This window comes from Delphinapterus leucas, chromosome 7, assembly GCF_059928025.1.
Source record: "Delphinapterus leucas isolate spDelLeu-1000000601 "Yukka" chromosome 7, BTC_Dleu_Yukka2, whole genome shotgun sequence".
In the NCBI taxonomy this organism is placed as follows: Eukaryota; Metazoa; Chordata; class Mammalia; order Artiodactyla; family Monodontidae; genus Delphinapterus; species Delphinapterus leucas.
Genome location: NC_143135.1, coordinates 5,985,334 through 6,001,536, shown reverse-complemented (window position 1 = coordinate 6,001,536; position 16,203 = coordinate 5,985,334). Strand labels below are relative to the sequence as shown.

At 37.2% G+C, this 16,203-nt stretch overlaps 1 protein-coding gene across 1 annotated transcript in view; it reads left to right on the top strand.

The window, feature by feature from the left end:
- Positions 1 to 16,203, top strand: part of TOP6BL (TOP6B like initiator of meiotic double strand breaks) — an 89,560-nt gene that overhangs the window by 25,225 nt on the left and 48,132 nt on the right. Inside the window, 1 exon segment of the mRNA XM_089914484.1 lies at positions 15,035 to 15,144. Within this exon segment, the coding sequence (XP_089770610.1) occupies positions 15,035 to 15,144 (110 nt within the window).

Here is a 16,203-nt window from a genome sequence, read left to right as displayed (position 1 = left end):
GATGGAAATGTTCTGTATCTTGATGCAGCATGAGTTACCTGGTTATATGCATTTGTCAAAACTCTGCAAGTTGTACACTTAAGATTTGTGCATTATATTGTATGTAAAGTTTACCTAAATAAAAGAGCTATAAACAAATGTTGAAATCTAGTTAGTAGGTTTGCTTTCCAGAGATAAGGTTTAACAATTCTGAAACTACTTCCTGTGTATTCTAGCTTGATAAATTGAGTAAATATATTAAGATTAATAGGAACGTGATTTTTCACTGTTGGATAAAGAAGTTACAAGTATGGAAAGGGGGCAGACTAAAATGCACCCTGTGGAATTAGAACTCATGGTTCCAACTGTATAGTATATATTACATATGATAGATAAATATAGAAACATAGAGATATGTGTATGTATCCTAGCTTTGTCTGTTGAGAGAGCCTAGAAATAATAATATCCCAATAGCAATTGCTTAGCTCTCAAATCTTGGTTTCCAACCACACTTCTCCACTAAAAAGAAATAGAACTCCTTGGGGAAAACACTGATTCCAGGATTGGGGTAGGGAGAATACAAGATGAGCCTAGAATATCCGTGATTTTAATTTAAAAAAAATTATTTTATTCATTTATTTTTGGCTGCATTGGGGCTTTGTTGCTGAGTGCGGGCTTTCTCTAGTTGTGGTGAGTTGGGGCTACTCTTCGTTGTGGTGCGTGAGCTTCTCATTGCTGTGGCTTCTCTTGTTGCAGAGCATGGGCTCTAGGCACATGGGCTTCAGTAGTGGTGGCTTGTGGGCTCTAGAGTGCAGGCTCAGCAGTTGTGGCACATGGGCCTAGTTGCTCTGCGGCATGTGGGATCTTCCCGGACCAGGGCTCGAACCCGTGTCCCCTGTATTGGCAGGCGGATTCTTAACCACTGTGCCACCAGGGAAGCCCCCGTATCCTTGAAATTAAGGAATTCCTTGAAGGTGATGTGGACAGACAAGCTGTGGCCAGCTTGAAGGGACTTCCATTGACCAAATATGGGACAATAATATAGGGTAAATAATGATAGTAAGAGATTATAACTCAGTGAATAAAATAAGAACAACATGACTCCATACTGATGTAAATAAATAAGGAGAAAGGAAAGCTGTTCTTTACAGGTAGAATGCCAACTAATAAGTGTCGAAAAGATAAAGGACTTAGGAAATCATCAATGGATGCTAACACTAATGAGTGCAATTTTAATGAGGAACAGATACATAATTTGTGGAGATTACTTTGAAAATATTTATCAATCACAAGGGGAAAATACTAACTTTTGCAGTAAAGGAATCTATGGGACACGTTAACCAAAAGATCAAAGTTAACATCACCAATGTTGGAACAAACTATTATCATGTGCTTCCTGATATGTGCTGAGAAGGACACAACATCACTTTTGTGGTATTTCTGCAAAAATTGCATAACCTGCATAACAAGCAGCTGATCCAATTTGAGGGATATTCTATAAAAAAAATTGGTCTGAACTCTTCAAAAATGTCAAGATCAGGAAAGGCAGAGAAATAAAGGAGAGTAAGACTGAAAACTAAATCTAATGTGCAATACTGGATTGAATTCTGGGCCAGGAAAAGATAGCTATAGAGGACATTATTAGGATAATTGCTGGTATTTGAATATGGACTATGGATTAGATAATAATACTATATACATTCATACTAAGTTTCCTATTTTGATAATTATACTGAGATTATATAAGAGACTTTCTTCTTAGAACATAAGCACTGAATTATTTTAGGGATAAAGGGGCACAGTGTCTCCAGTTTATTCTCAATTGGTTCAAGAAAAATATGCATACATACACACACAGAGAAAGAGAAAGAGGATAAAGCAAATGTGTCAAAATATACAATTTCTAAATCTGGGTAAAGGGTATATGAGAGTTCCTGGTACTATTCTTGCAACTTTTCTGTAAGTTTGAAATTATGTAGTAACGAGTTACAAAAATTTATACTATTCCATTGAAAGGTTATAATAATTTATTAAGCTTTCCCCTCTTTCAGTATGTTTGGTGATTTTAATTTTATGGTATTATAAATAATACTTTGATGAAATTATTAAATTGTTCTCCATAAAATTATTGCAATTTACACTTTTACTATCAATGTATACAAACACCTGTCTGATCCCCTTCTTACCAGTATTGTGCACTACTACTCAAAGAAGGCTTGGTTAATTTGATAGGCGGAATATTGCCTTTCATTTTTTATATATTTAAAACACTTAAAAAAATATATCTCAAAAGTGAGAGTTCCCTGGCAGTCCAGTGGTTAGGACTCAGAGCTTTCACTGCTGTGGCCTGAGTTCGATCCCTGGTCGGGGAACTAAGATCCCACAAGTCGCATGGTGCAGCCAAAAAAAAAAATTTCAAAAGCAATTCCCATTATTATATATATATATATAAAAAAAACTAAAGGTGAAAAATAATTATAATATTATACATATTTATAATATAATCTCAGAGACAATCATACTTTGAAAACCTTGGCATACCTTCTTTCAAATTACCATAGTGGGGCTTCCCTGGTGGCGCAGGGGTTGAAAGTCCGCCTGCTGATGCAGGGGATGCGGGTTCGTGCCCCGGTCCGGGAAGATCCCACGTGCCTCGGAGCGGCTGGGCCCATGAGCCATGGCCGCTGAGCCTGCGTGTCCGGAGCCTGTGCTCCGCGGCAGGAGAGGCCACGGCAGTGAGAGGCCCAAAAAAAAAAAAAAAAAAAAAAATTACCATAGTGTGTGTGTGTGTGTGTGTTTCTATTTCTACTTAGGAAAAAACTAGAGTTATTGTATCTCATTTTAACTTGCATTTAATACAGTGAAATGACTGTCTTATGTTTATTGATTTATTTCTTTGTTGAATGTTTGTTCACATTCTTTGCTCATTTTCCCCTTTAGGATCTTAGTGCTTTTCTATTTTATACAAAGTTCTATACTTTGTATAGTAAGTATAGTAAACCTCTTTGTCATTGTTGGTAATTATTCTCTTAGTTTTTTGTTTGTGCAGTATTTTAATTTTGAGTGAGTTTAAAAAAATTTTTTTTTAGAATTTTATTTATTTTTTTATACAGCAGGTTCTTATTAGTTATCCATTTTATACATATTAGTGTATATATGTCAGTGCCAAAATCTCCCAATTCATCACACCACCACTCCCCCCACCACCACCACTTTCCCTGCTTGGTGTCCATACGTTTGTTCTCTACATCTGTGTCTCTACTTCTGCCCTGCAAACCAGTTCATCTGTACCGTTTTTCTAGGTTCCACATATATGTGTTAATATGTGATATTTGTTTTTCTCTTTCTGACTTACTTCACTCTGTATGACAGTCTCTAGGTCCATCCACGTCTCAACAAATGACCCAATTTCGTTCCTTTTTATGGCTGAGTAATACTCCATTGTATATATGTACCACATCTTCATTATCCATTTGTTTGTTGATGGGCATTTAGGTTGCTTCTGTGACCTGGCTATTGTAAATAGTGCTGCAGTGAACATTGGGGTGCATGTGTCTTTTTGAATTATGGTTTTCTCTGGGTATATACCCAGTAGTGGGATTGCTGGGTCATATGGTAAATCTAATTTTAGTTTTTTAAGGAACCTCCATACTGTTCTCCATAGTGGCTGTATCAATTTACATTCCCATCAACAGTGCAAGAGGGCTCCCTTTTCTCCACACCCTCTCCAGCATTTGTTGTTTGTAGATTTTCTGATGATGCCCATTCTGACTGGTGTGAGGTGATACCTCATTGTAGTTTTGATTTGCATTTCTCTAATCATTAGTGATGTTGAGCAGCTTTTCATGTGCTTCTTGGCCATCTGTATGTCTTCTTTGGAGAAATGTCTATTTAGGTCTTCTGCCCATTTTTTGATTGGGTTGTTTGCTTTTTTGATATTGAGCTGCATGAGTTGCTTGTATGTTTTGGAGATTAATCCTTTGTCAGTTGCTTCATTTGCAAATATTTTCTCCCATTCTGAGGGTTGTCTTTTTGTCTTGTTTATGGTTTCCTTTGCTGTGCAAAAACCTTTAAGTTTCATTAGGTCCCATTTGTTTATTTTTGTTTTTATTTCCGTTACTCTAGGAGGTGGATCAAAAAATATCTTGCTGTGATTTATGTCACAGAGTGTTCTGCCTATGTTTTCCTCTGAGAGTTTGATGGTGTCTGGCCTTACATTTAGGGCTTTAATACACTTTGAGTTTATTTTTGTGTATGGTGTTAGGGAGTGTTCTGATTTCATTCTTTTACATGCAGCTATCCAGTTTTCCCAGCACCACTTATTGAAGAGGCTGTCTTTTCTCCACTGTATATTCTTGCCTCCTTTATCAAAGATAAGGTGACCATAGGTGCGTGGGTTTATCTCTGGGCTTTCTATCCTGTTCCATTGATCTATGTTTCTGTTTTTGTGCCAGTACCATATTGTCTTGATTACTGTAGCTTTGTAGTATAGTCTGAAGTCAGGGAGTCTGATTCCTCCAGCTCCATTTTTTTCCCTCAAGGGAAAAAATGCTTTGGCTATTCACGGTCTTTTGTGTCTCCATACAAATTTTAAGATGATTTGTTCCAGTTCCGTAAAAAATGCCATTGGTAATTTGATAGGGATTGCATTGAATCTGTAGATTGCCTTGGGTAGTATAGTCATTTTCACAATATTGATTCTTCCAATCCAAGAACATGGTATATCTGTCCATCTGTTGGTATCATCTTTAATTTCTTTCATCAGTGTCTTATAGTTTTCTGCATACAGGCCTTTTGTCTCCCTAGGTAGGTTTATTCCTAGGTATTTTATTCTTTTTGTTGCATTGGTAAATGGGAGTGTTTCCTTAATTTCTCTTTCAGAGTTTTCATCATTAGTGTATAGGAATGCAAGAGATTTCTGTGCATTAATTTTGTATCCTGCAACTTTACCAAATTCATTGATTAGCTCTAGTAGTTTTCTGGTGGCTTCTTTAGGATTCTCTATGTATAGTTTCACGTCATCTGCAAACAGTGACAGCTTTACGTCTTCTTTTCCAATCTGAATTCCTTTTATTTCTTTTTCTTCTCTGATTGCCATGGCTAGGACTTCCAAAACTATGTTGAAAAGTAGTGGTGAGTGTGGACATCCTTGTCTTGTTCCTGCTCTTAGAGGAAATGCTTTCAGTTTTTCACCATTGAGAATGATGTTTGCTGTGGGTTTGTCGTATATGGCCTTTATTATGTTGAGGTAGGTTCCCTTTATGCCCACTTTCTGGAGAGTTTTTGTCATAAATGGGTGTTGAATTTTGTCAAAATCTTCTTCTGCATCTATTGAGATGATCATATGGTTTTTATTCTTCAATTTGTTAATATGGTGTATCACATAGATTGATTTGCGTATATTGAAGAATCCTTGCATCCCTGGGATAAATCCCACTTGATCATCGTGTATGATCCTTTTAATGTGTTGTTGGATTCTGTTTGCTAGTATTTTGTTGAGGATTTTTGCATCTATATTCATCAGTGATGTTGGTCTGTAATTTTCTTTCTTTGTAGTATCTTTGTCTGGTTTTGGTAGCAGGGTGATGGTGGCCTCATAGAATGAGTTTGGGAGTGTTCCTTCCTCTGCAATTTTTTGGAAGAGTTTGAGAAGGATGGTTGTTAGCTCTTCTCTAAATGTTTGATAGAATCCACCTGTGAAGCCATCTGGTCCTGGACTTTTGTTTGTTGGAAGATTTTTAATCACAGTTTCAATTTCATTACTTGTGAATGGTCTGTCATTATTTCCTATTTCTTCCTGGTTCAGTCTTGGAAGGTTATACCTTTCTAAGAATTTGTCCATTTCTTCCAGGTTGTCCATTTTATTGGCATAGAGTTGCTTGGAGTAGTCTCTTAGGATGCTTTGTATTTCTGCGGTGTCCATTGTAACTTCTCCTTTTCCATTTCTAATTTTATTGATTTGAGTCCTCTCCCTCTTCTTCTTGATGAGTCTGGCTAAAGGTTTATCAATTTTGTTTATCTTCTCAAAGAATCAGCTTTTAGTTTTATTGATCTTTGCTATTGTTTTCTTTGTTTCTATTTCATTTATTTCTGCTCTATTGATTTGAGTCCTCTCCCTCTTCTTCTTGATGAGTCTGGCTAAAGGTTTATCAATTTTGTTTATCTTCTCAAAGAATCAGCTTTTAGTTTTATTGATCTTTGCTATTGTTTTCTTTGTTTCTATTTCATTTATTTCTGCTCTGATCTTTATGATTTCTTTCCTTCTGCTAACTTTGGGTTTTGTTTGTTCTTCTTTCTCTAGTTCCTTTAGGTGTAACGTTAGATTGTTTATTTGAGATTTTTCTTGTTTCTTGAGGTAGGCTTGTATTGCTATGAACTTCCCTCTTAGAACTGCTTTTGCTACATCCCACAGGTTTTGGATCATCGTGTTTTTGTTGTAATTTGTCTCTAGGTAGTTTCTGATTTCCTCTTTGATTTCTTCAGTGATCTCTTGGTTGTTTAGTAACGTATTGTTTAGCCTCCATGTGTTTGTGTTTTTTACGTTGTTTTCCGTGTAATTGATTTCTAATCTCATAGTATTGTGGTCAGAAAAGATGCTTGATATGATTTCAATTTTCTTAAATTTACTGAGGCTTGATTTGTGACCCAAGATGTCATCTATCCTGGAGAATGTTCCGTATGCACTTGAGAAGCAAGTGTAATCTGCCGTTTGGGGATGGAATGTCCTATAAATAGCAATTAAATCTATCTGGTCTGTTGTGTCATTTACAGTTTGTGTTTCCTTATGGATTTTCTGTTTGGATGATCTGTCCATTGGTATAAGTGAGGTTTTAATGTCCCCCTCTATTATTGTGTTACTGTTGATTTCCTCTTTTATAGCTGTTAGCAGTTGCCTTATGTATTGAGGTGCTCCTATGTTGGGTGCATATATATTTATAATTGTTATATCTTCTTCCTGGATTGATCCCTTGATCATTATGTAGTGTGCTTCCTTGTCTCTTGTAACATTCTTTATTTTAAAGTCTATTTTATCTGATATGAGTATTGCTACTCCAGCTTTCTTTTGATTTCTATTTGCATGGAATATCTTTTTCCATCCCCTCACTTTCAGTCTGTATGTGTCCTTAGGTCTGAAGTGGGTCTCTTGTAGATAGCATATATATGGGTCTTGTTTTTGTATCCATTCAGCAAGCCTGTGTCTTTTGGTTGGAGCATTTAATCCATTCACATTTAAGGTAATTATCGATATGTGTGTTTCTTAATTGTTATGTGTTTGTTTTTGTAGGTCCTTTCCTTGTCTTGTGTTTCCCACTTAGAGAAGTTCCTTTAGCATTTGTTGTAGAGCTGGTTTGGTGGTGCTGAGTTCTCTTAGCTTTTGCTTGTCTGTAGAGCTTTTGATTTCTCCATTGAATTTGAATGAGATCCTTGCTGGGTAGAGTAATCTTGGTTGTAGGTTCTTCCCTTTCATCACTTTAAGTATATCATGCCTCTCCCTTCTGGCTTGTAGAGTTTCTGCTGAGAAATCAGCTGTTAACCTTATGGGAGTTCCCTTGTATGTTACTTGTCATTTTTCCCTTGTTGCTTTCAGTAATTTTTCTTTGTCTTTAATTTTTGTCAGTTTGATTACTATGTGTCTCAGTGTGTTTCTCCTTAGGTTTATCCTGCCTGGGACCCTCTGTGCTTCCTGGACTTGGGTGGCTATTTCCTTTCCCATGTTAGGGAAGTTTTCGACTATAATGTCTTCAAATATTTTCTCGGGTTCTTTCTCTCTTCTCCTTCTGGGACCCCTATAATGCAAATGTTTTTGCATTTAATGTTGTCCCAGAGGTCTCTTAGGCTGTCTTCATTTCTTTTCATTCTTTTTTCTTTACTCTGTTCCGCAGCAGTGAATTCCACCATTCTGTCTTCCAGGTCACTTATCTGTTCTGCCTCAGTTATTCTGCTATTGATTCCTTCTAGTGTATTTTTCATTACAGTTATTGTATTGTTCATCTCTGTTTGTTCTTTAATTCTTCTAGGTGTTTGTTCTTTAATTCTTCTAGGTCTTTGTTAAACATTTATTGCACCTTCTTGATGTTTGCCTCCATTCTTTTTCCAAGGTCCTGGATCATCTTCACTATTATTATTCTGAATTCTTTTTCTGGAAGGTTTCCTATCTCCACTTCATTTAGTTGTTTTTCTGGGGTTTTATCTCATTCCTTCATCTGGTACATAGCCCTCTGCCTTTTCATCTTGTGTATCTTTCTGTTAATGTGGTTTTTGTTCCACAGGCTTCAGGATTGTAGTTTTTCTTGCTTCTGCTGTCTACCCTCTGGTGGATGAGGCTATCTAAGAGGCTTGTGCAAGTTTCCTGATGGGAGGGACTGGTGGTGGGTAGAGCTGGATGTTGCCCTGGTGGGCAGAGCTCAGTAAAACGTTAATCCGCTTGTCTGCTGATGGGTGGGGCTGGGTTCCCTCCCTGTTGGTTGTTTGGCCTGAGGTGACCCAACACTGGAGCCTACCCGGGCTCTTTGTTGGGGCTAATGGCAGACTCTGGGAGGGCTCACACCAAGGAGTACTTCCCAGAACTGCTTCCAGTGTCCTTGTCCTCACAGTGAGCCACAGCCATCCCCCGCCTCTGCAGGAGACCCTCCAACACCAGCAGGTAGGTCTGGTTCAGTCTCCCCTGGGGTCACTGCTCCTTCCCCTGGGTCCTGATGTGCACACTACTTCGTGTGTGCCCTCCAAGAGTGGAGTCTCTGTTTCCCCCAGTCCTGTTGAAGTCCTGCAATCAAATCCCGCTAGCCTTCAAAGTCTGATTCTCGGGCTTCCCTGGTGGCGCAGTGGTTGAGAGTCCACCTGCCGATGCAGGGGACTCGGGTTCGTGCCCTGGTCCGGGAAGATCCCACATGCCGCGGAGCGGCTGGGCCCGTGAGCCATGGCCGCTGAGCCTGCGCGTCCGGAGCCTGTGCTGGCGGGAGAGGCCACAACGGTGAGAGGCCCGCGTACTGCAAAAAAAAAAAAAAAAAAAAAAAGTCTGATTCTCTAGGAATTCCTCCTCCCGTTGCTGGACCCCCAGGTTGGGAAGCCTGACATGGGCTCAGAACCTTCACTCCAGTTTGTGAGTCACCCACCCAGCAGTTATTGTGCCCTACCCGGAGTGTATTGTGTATTGTGCCCCTCCTACTGTCTCACTGCAGCTTCTCCTTTGTCTTTGGATGTGGGTATCTTTTTTGGTGAGTTTCAGTGTCTTCCTGTCGATGATTGTTCAGCAGTTAGTTGTGATTCCTGTGCTCTCGCAAGAGGGAGTGAGCACATGTCCTTCTACTCCACCATCTTGAACCAATATAAAATTTTTTTCTTCTTTTAGCTTATGTATATCATTGGAAATAGATTAAACTACTTATGATCAGACTTGTTACAAAGAATCCCCCCTTAGCATACTTGATAATTGGCAATCTTCATAAATGCAGATTCTACATAAGTTAAGTCTGAAAGTTTTTAAAGTTGAGGTATAATTGACATGTAACATTATATTAGTTTCAGGTATACAACATAATGATTCAATATTTGTGTATATTGCAAAATGATCACCACAATTAGTCTAGTTAACATCTGTCATCATATATACTTACAATTTTTTTCATGTTGAGAACTCTTGAGATCTACTCTTTTAGCAACTTTCAAATATGTGATACAAAAAAGGTAGTTGCCGTGCTGTACATTATACTCCCGTGACTTATTTATTTTATAACTAAATCCTTTGACATAATCTCATTGGCCTTTGATTACTTCCTTGCTTTCTGGCCCAACAAGATACCCATCTCATCTTGTACAGTTCTACTTTAGGCCCAGAATCAGCCATTTCTCCTTTTTAGTGAGCACTGGTATTTAGAGAACACATTCTGAGTACCAGGAGTGTTTGTTGCTTCTTAGTTTTTAATTACCATTTTAACAGGTGTGAGGTGGTATCTCATTGTGGTTTTGATTTGCATCTCCCTGATGATTAGTGATGTTGAGCATTTTTTCATGTACCTGTCCATCATCTGTATGCCTTTTTATGGAAAATGCCTATTCAGATCCTCTGCCTAATTTTTAATTGGGTTGTTTGTTTGCTATTGAGTTGTATGATTTCTTTATATTTTTTGGTTATTAGCTCCTTACCAGATATATGATTTGCAGATTTTTTCTTCCTTTTCATTTTGTTGATGGTTTCATTTGCTGTGAAGAAGCTTTTTAGTTTGATGTAGGTTCCACTTATTTATTTTTACTTTTGTTGCCTTTGCTTTCAGTGTCAAGTTAAAAATATCATCGCCAAACCCCATGTCAAGGAGGTTACCACTTATGTTTTCTTCTAGGAGTTTTATGGTTTCAGGTCTTATAGTCAAGTTTTTAATCTATTTTGAGTTAATTTTTGTGTATGGTGTAGGATAGTGTTCTAGTTTCATCCTTTTGCAGAGTATTTATATTTTTAATTTGAAAATAATTTTTGATTTATAGAAGAGTTGTAAAAACAGTACACAGAGTTCTTATATACTGTCCACCCAGATTCCTCTGCAGTGAATATTTTAACATCTGTAACAGGCTTGGTTTTTATTGATTGCTTTTTTATATGAGTTATATTTTCCTTTTTCTTTGCATGTCTATTAAGTATTTATTTTCTACTGGATAATGTGATCTATATTCTGTTCTACCTCTGAAGAGTGTTGATTTTTGTTCTAGCAGGCAGTTCTAGCAAGCTAATCACCCTAACCTTGTGTAGGCTTTTAAAATACATTTTAAAGGGTAGATCTATAGAAAGCCAAGTCATTTTCAAACCCCTCTAACTTGATACCACATAACCTCCAACTGTATCTTCTCTGTGAATCTTGTTGAGACTTGGTTTTAAGCTTTTTTAGGGTGGATCAGACCTTCTTCTTGAATGTGTTTTTTACTACTAAAATATTACCTTTTTGCCATCTCAGCTGGACACCATCAGTTTTATCAAGTTCTCTCCATTCTGGCTGGGCCTGAAGGCCAACATTTCCCACCATTGCTTCACCACTAATTTCTTGTTCCATTTTCAACTCCATTGCAACTGCTCTCTGGGAAATCTTATATAGTCTCACCGCTGTATGCGTAGCCCAGCCCTTGGCCAAAGGCTCATGGGGAGCTTCCATACAGACTTTTGGTACCCACTTCTGCACAGTTCCCTCCTCTCCAGTGCCCTGCCTTGCAGATTCCAGGTACTTTCACAACCCTGAGCTCTATTCTCTGTCTCCTCAGCTTAATGGAACCACTGTGCTCTGCTTGGGCTCCAGCTCTGTCCTCCATGGGCAGGAAAATTTCCCCAGGCAGACATCCAGGGCAATCATAGGGGTCATGTCATGAGTTTCCCTTCTCTCAAGGATCACAGCTTGTGCTATTTATTGCTCAATGCCTGAAAACAATTGCCTAGTATATTTTATCCAGTTTTATAGTAGCTTTTGGTGGGAGGGCTTATTTGGTACCAGTTATTTCATCACTGCAAAAAGGAGAAGTCCCAATATATGGTTTTGATGTATGTTCACATTGCCACAAGATTGAAATTTTTCTATCTACTTTTTCTTTAACAGTTGAAGAGCTATGTCAATAAGTAGTTTGATATTGATATTATATCATTCTTTCCCCCTTATCTCCACCCCATCTCAGCAAAAAGGTGCAAATGTAAACTCATTTTCAAAGATCATGCTGGTTTATTTAGTAGTTCTTTCAGCAAGGCCTTAAGGAATATAAACATATTAAGTTTCTCATTCTTTAATGGTAGTTTGGTTCTCTTAAAAGTCCAGAGACAAAGTGAATTTTCTTCAGATCTTTGAAGATAGTACTCAGTTATCCTCTGGCATCTAGCATTGTTGATGAGAAGTCTAACTCATGTTTCTTTTGGCTAATTTGATTCTCTTTTGTAGCTTTTAGGGTTTTCTCTTTGTCCTTGTTATTCTGGGTTTCATTGTGACGTGTTTAGCTGTGTGGCTCAGTCATTCTTTATTATGAATTTTTATAAGTGTTTTTGTCTTTTAGAAATCTGTTCTTAATGTCTTTTATCTTTTCCTTCTTTTAATTGATATATAATTCACATGTCATAAAATATACCATTTTAAAGCATATAATTCAGTGGTTTTAAGTATATTCACAAAGTTGTACAACTATCATCACTATTTATAACATTACATTTTCATCACCCGCAAAAGAAACCCTGTACCCATTAGCAGTCACTCCCCTTACCCCTACCCCCTGTCCTTTGGCAAACACTAATCTACTTTCTGTCTTTATGGATTTGCCTGTTCTAGACATTTCATATAAACAAAATAATACACTATGTGGCCTTTTGTGTCTGGCTTCTTTCACTAAGCATAATGTTTCCAAGATTCATTTATGTTAGTATGTAGCATGTAACAGTACTTCATTCCTTTATCTGGCTGAATAATATTCCATATTTTGTTAATCTGTTCATCATTTGTTGGACATTTGGGTTGTTTCCACTTTTTCCTACTATGAATCATGCTTCTATGGACATTCAAGTACTACTTTTTCTTTTAAATATGCTCTTTTACAGTGTCTAATCTACCATCCATAGGGTTTTCATTTCAAACACTGTATCTTCAATTTCTAAGATTTCTAATAGGGTTTTTGGCTGTTACTTTCTGTTTAATTGATGGCAGTGTATTCTTGTTTCATGGCTTCTTTTTATATTTGAGGGTATAAAATACAGAGCACTTATTTTTAAAGTTCTTTTCAGATTGTTTTATTAACTCTATTTCCTCAGGTATACATTTTGTTGGTTGATATGTGTCCTATTTTTCATGGTATTGGTCTTCACTGGTTGGTAATTTTTAGTTAAGAGCTAATTGTCCATGACCCTTTTGTCCTGAACACATCCTGCATTGACAGCCTTCCAGTAGGAGGTTCTCTGGGTTGCTGAGCTGTAATCTGCAGGGCACGTATCTTGGATTAAACTTTGCTTGAGTGGAAAGATAAAAGGCTCTTGTATCGTAATAGAATATATAGTTCTGAGTCTCATCCGTACTTATATTACATGGCTCTAAGGCCCTCATCCTGCATCAGTGATGCTGCTACTAGCATCACTTGGCTTTTAACCAACTCTCAGGTAGGCAGGTGGCATCCCTTTGGCTTTTGTTCATGTTTTGGTCCCTTGCTTATACCTCCTATGTGTGGCCTCTGTGGCTCTTGCTCTTAAACCTGTTGGTGTTGCAATATTAGCTCCATTTTTTTTTTCCATTCCATGCCTCAAACATGGGGCATCTTTGGTCCTTACTTACCATTGTGGATTCTCTCTCTCTTTTTCCTTTCTGAAGATTAGGGAAGAATACCTCTCTATTTCTGGTCTATAAAGATTTCTCTTTTCTTTTTTTCTCACTATGACTATGTTTTGTTTTGTTTTAATTTTTATTCATTCATTTATTTATTTATTTGGCTGTGTCATGCGGCATGTGGGATACTAGTTCCCCGGCCAGGGATCAAACCCACACCTCCTCCATTGGAAACGTGGAGTCTTAACTACTGGACCACCAGGGAAGTCCCTATGACTATGTTTTATTAAAATTTAAAAATACTTGTTTTATCATTTTATGTGTTTGAATGGGAAGATGAAATTTCAACATATGCTTGACTTATCTTGAAACAGAAGGCTTTTTATTTAGTTCTACTGTTTTACCTTTTCACATTTAACTCTAGTCAATCCATCTGGATTTTTTGTGTGTGTGTGTGTGTGTATGGAGTGAGTTAATTGAAATTAATTTCCCCCAAATAACTACTCATTTAAAAAAATCATTATTAAGATTTCTAGAGAATTCCAAGTTATTGACAAACCTTTTTCTCATGTATCTACATGTTCTCCCTATTTTTCACTGTATTACTACTTTACAGGATTGAGGAACAATTTTTTCTTATTTCACAGAAAGGTAATTGAATCACAGAAAAAAGGGGGTCACCCTAGGTCAGAAAGTCAGTCAGTGGTAAATCTGAAGATTGATGTAAGTCATCCTGGTTTAGTGCCAACTTCATTAAACTTCAGTGTAGCATAACCTTGCTGCCATATTATCTCAAGCTTTGTGACTGAATTATATTTGAAAAACAAACTAATGGCAAGAAAAATATTACCCATTAAGATTGATAGCTAGAACTTGACCTTCTTTGAGATGGTTAAAGCTTTATTAGATATATGGTATGAATGTTTTAGAAGAAAGTTGTGCTATTATTTTAGGATATATGTTATTGTTATTAAAATTTTTAAGTTGAATTCTTTTATAATATCAACACTGTCAACTTCATTTATAAGGTAGAACGTTCAGAGACTGAGATATATATTTTTATTCATATTTAGTTCTCCATTCTAATACTACTATAGAGGGGAAATAAGGGATGGCATTTTATAAAATGGGAGATTTAGGGTTTTTTCCCTTTATAATATTAGTGCCAGGGTACAGAAAGAAAGAAGGATGGTGCATACTTTGAGGTTCTATTTGTTGATGATGATCCAGGACTCACTGATGCTTTGTGTAAAGAGTTCTGAATCAACATATGTAAATATACGAAGTGGTTAATTGACAATTAAATTAGCAAGAGTTTGCTTCTCTTGGGTAAAAAAAGGCATTAGGCATTAGGTAAATGCCTGAGAGGGTCATTCTTGAATTTTTCTGTTTTAAGTTCTGAATTAGCTCACTTACTGGATTTGTGTTATTAAATAATGAATTGATTTATTTAAAAATATAAGAATATCAGTTAGAGCTATCAACTCTGAAGATTTGTGGCATTGGATATGTCCTTGTGGAAATTAAGTGAAAATACAAATTGATTTAGCAAATTTTCAATTTGTGTAAAATTGAAAACATGTGATTAAACGTCTTATCCCCATAAAGTAATTCTAAATGTTTAAGCAATTTGCTGATGCATAGCCATCTCCAGTCATATTTAAAATTTTGCAGATAATCTTTTCATCAGGGAAGAGACTTCTTGGCTTATCAGTTTAATAACTCCAGAAACTCTGGTGCTTATGCAAACTGCTTGTTCTATTCTGCCACCATCTCTTCTCACACAGAAATACAGTCTATACTGCCTGGACTCTCTGCAGAGCTGAGCTGGACTTCAGAGGAAACCAGTTATTCTCAGGACGTGTCAGGGGTAACACCCTTCCAGATGATTTTTGAGGCAAGTTTTGCTGTGGTTCTATAAATTAATGATGTTTTGATTCTTATTTTTCTACAAATGTAATAACAGGAAAGAAAGGCCTAGGTCCGTTATAGTTCAAAGTTGAAATGAAATAAGGCATTGGTCGCCAAACTTCCGTGTGCCGATTTTAAATCACCTGGGAGCTTTCAAAATAGTGATGTTTGTGTCCCACTTCAAGAGGTTGTGATTTAATTGGTCTAGGGTGCTGGATTAGTCTGCTTAGGCTGCCATTAAAAAAAAATGCCACAGGTTGGGTGGCATAAACAACAGAAACTTATTTTCTCATACTTGTGGAAGCTAGAAGTCCAAGATCAAGATACCTTGTCACTGTTCACATGACCTTTCCTCTGTATGTATGTGGAGAGAGAGCCTTCTGGTGTCTTTTCCTCTTCTTACAAGGACACCAGTCCTATCAGATTAGGGCGCCCCCCTTATGACCTCATTTAACCTTAATGACATTCTTAAGGCCCTGTCTCCAAATATAGTCACATGGAGGCTAGGGCTGCAACAGATGAATTTTGGGGGACACAATCCAGTCCGTAAGATGTGTGGCCTGGGCTTTGGAATATTTTTAAAATCCCAGATGATTCCTAATGTGCAGGTAAATTTGAGAACCACTGAAGTAAACCATTATTTGAATTTGGATCTCCTGAAAAAGAAAATAAAAATGGATTCCCAGTGCAGATCCTATTTAGATACATTTTTATTAGGTTGGTTTAAAGATTTTTATTGATTTTTTTGTAGCCCAGGTTTATGAGAGTGACAATTGAGTTCTCCATTCCCTTTAACAATTCTCGGATCCCCTATCTTGCTTCCTTTGAACTGGTAGAGACAAAGAATTAGAGTACTTTAAATGTTCTCCCAAAAAGCACTTGGGAGGCCTTTCTCCATGTTGGAACAATTATATCCTTCTTCTAAAAGGAAATGACTATGGTATCGGGACAAAAGATATCCGTGGCTGTGCCATATCTTGTTTAGGGGAACGAAGGGTAAACAATCTGGAGCAGTTAATGGTTAGTCAGCTCTAAAACTATTAAT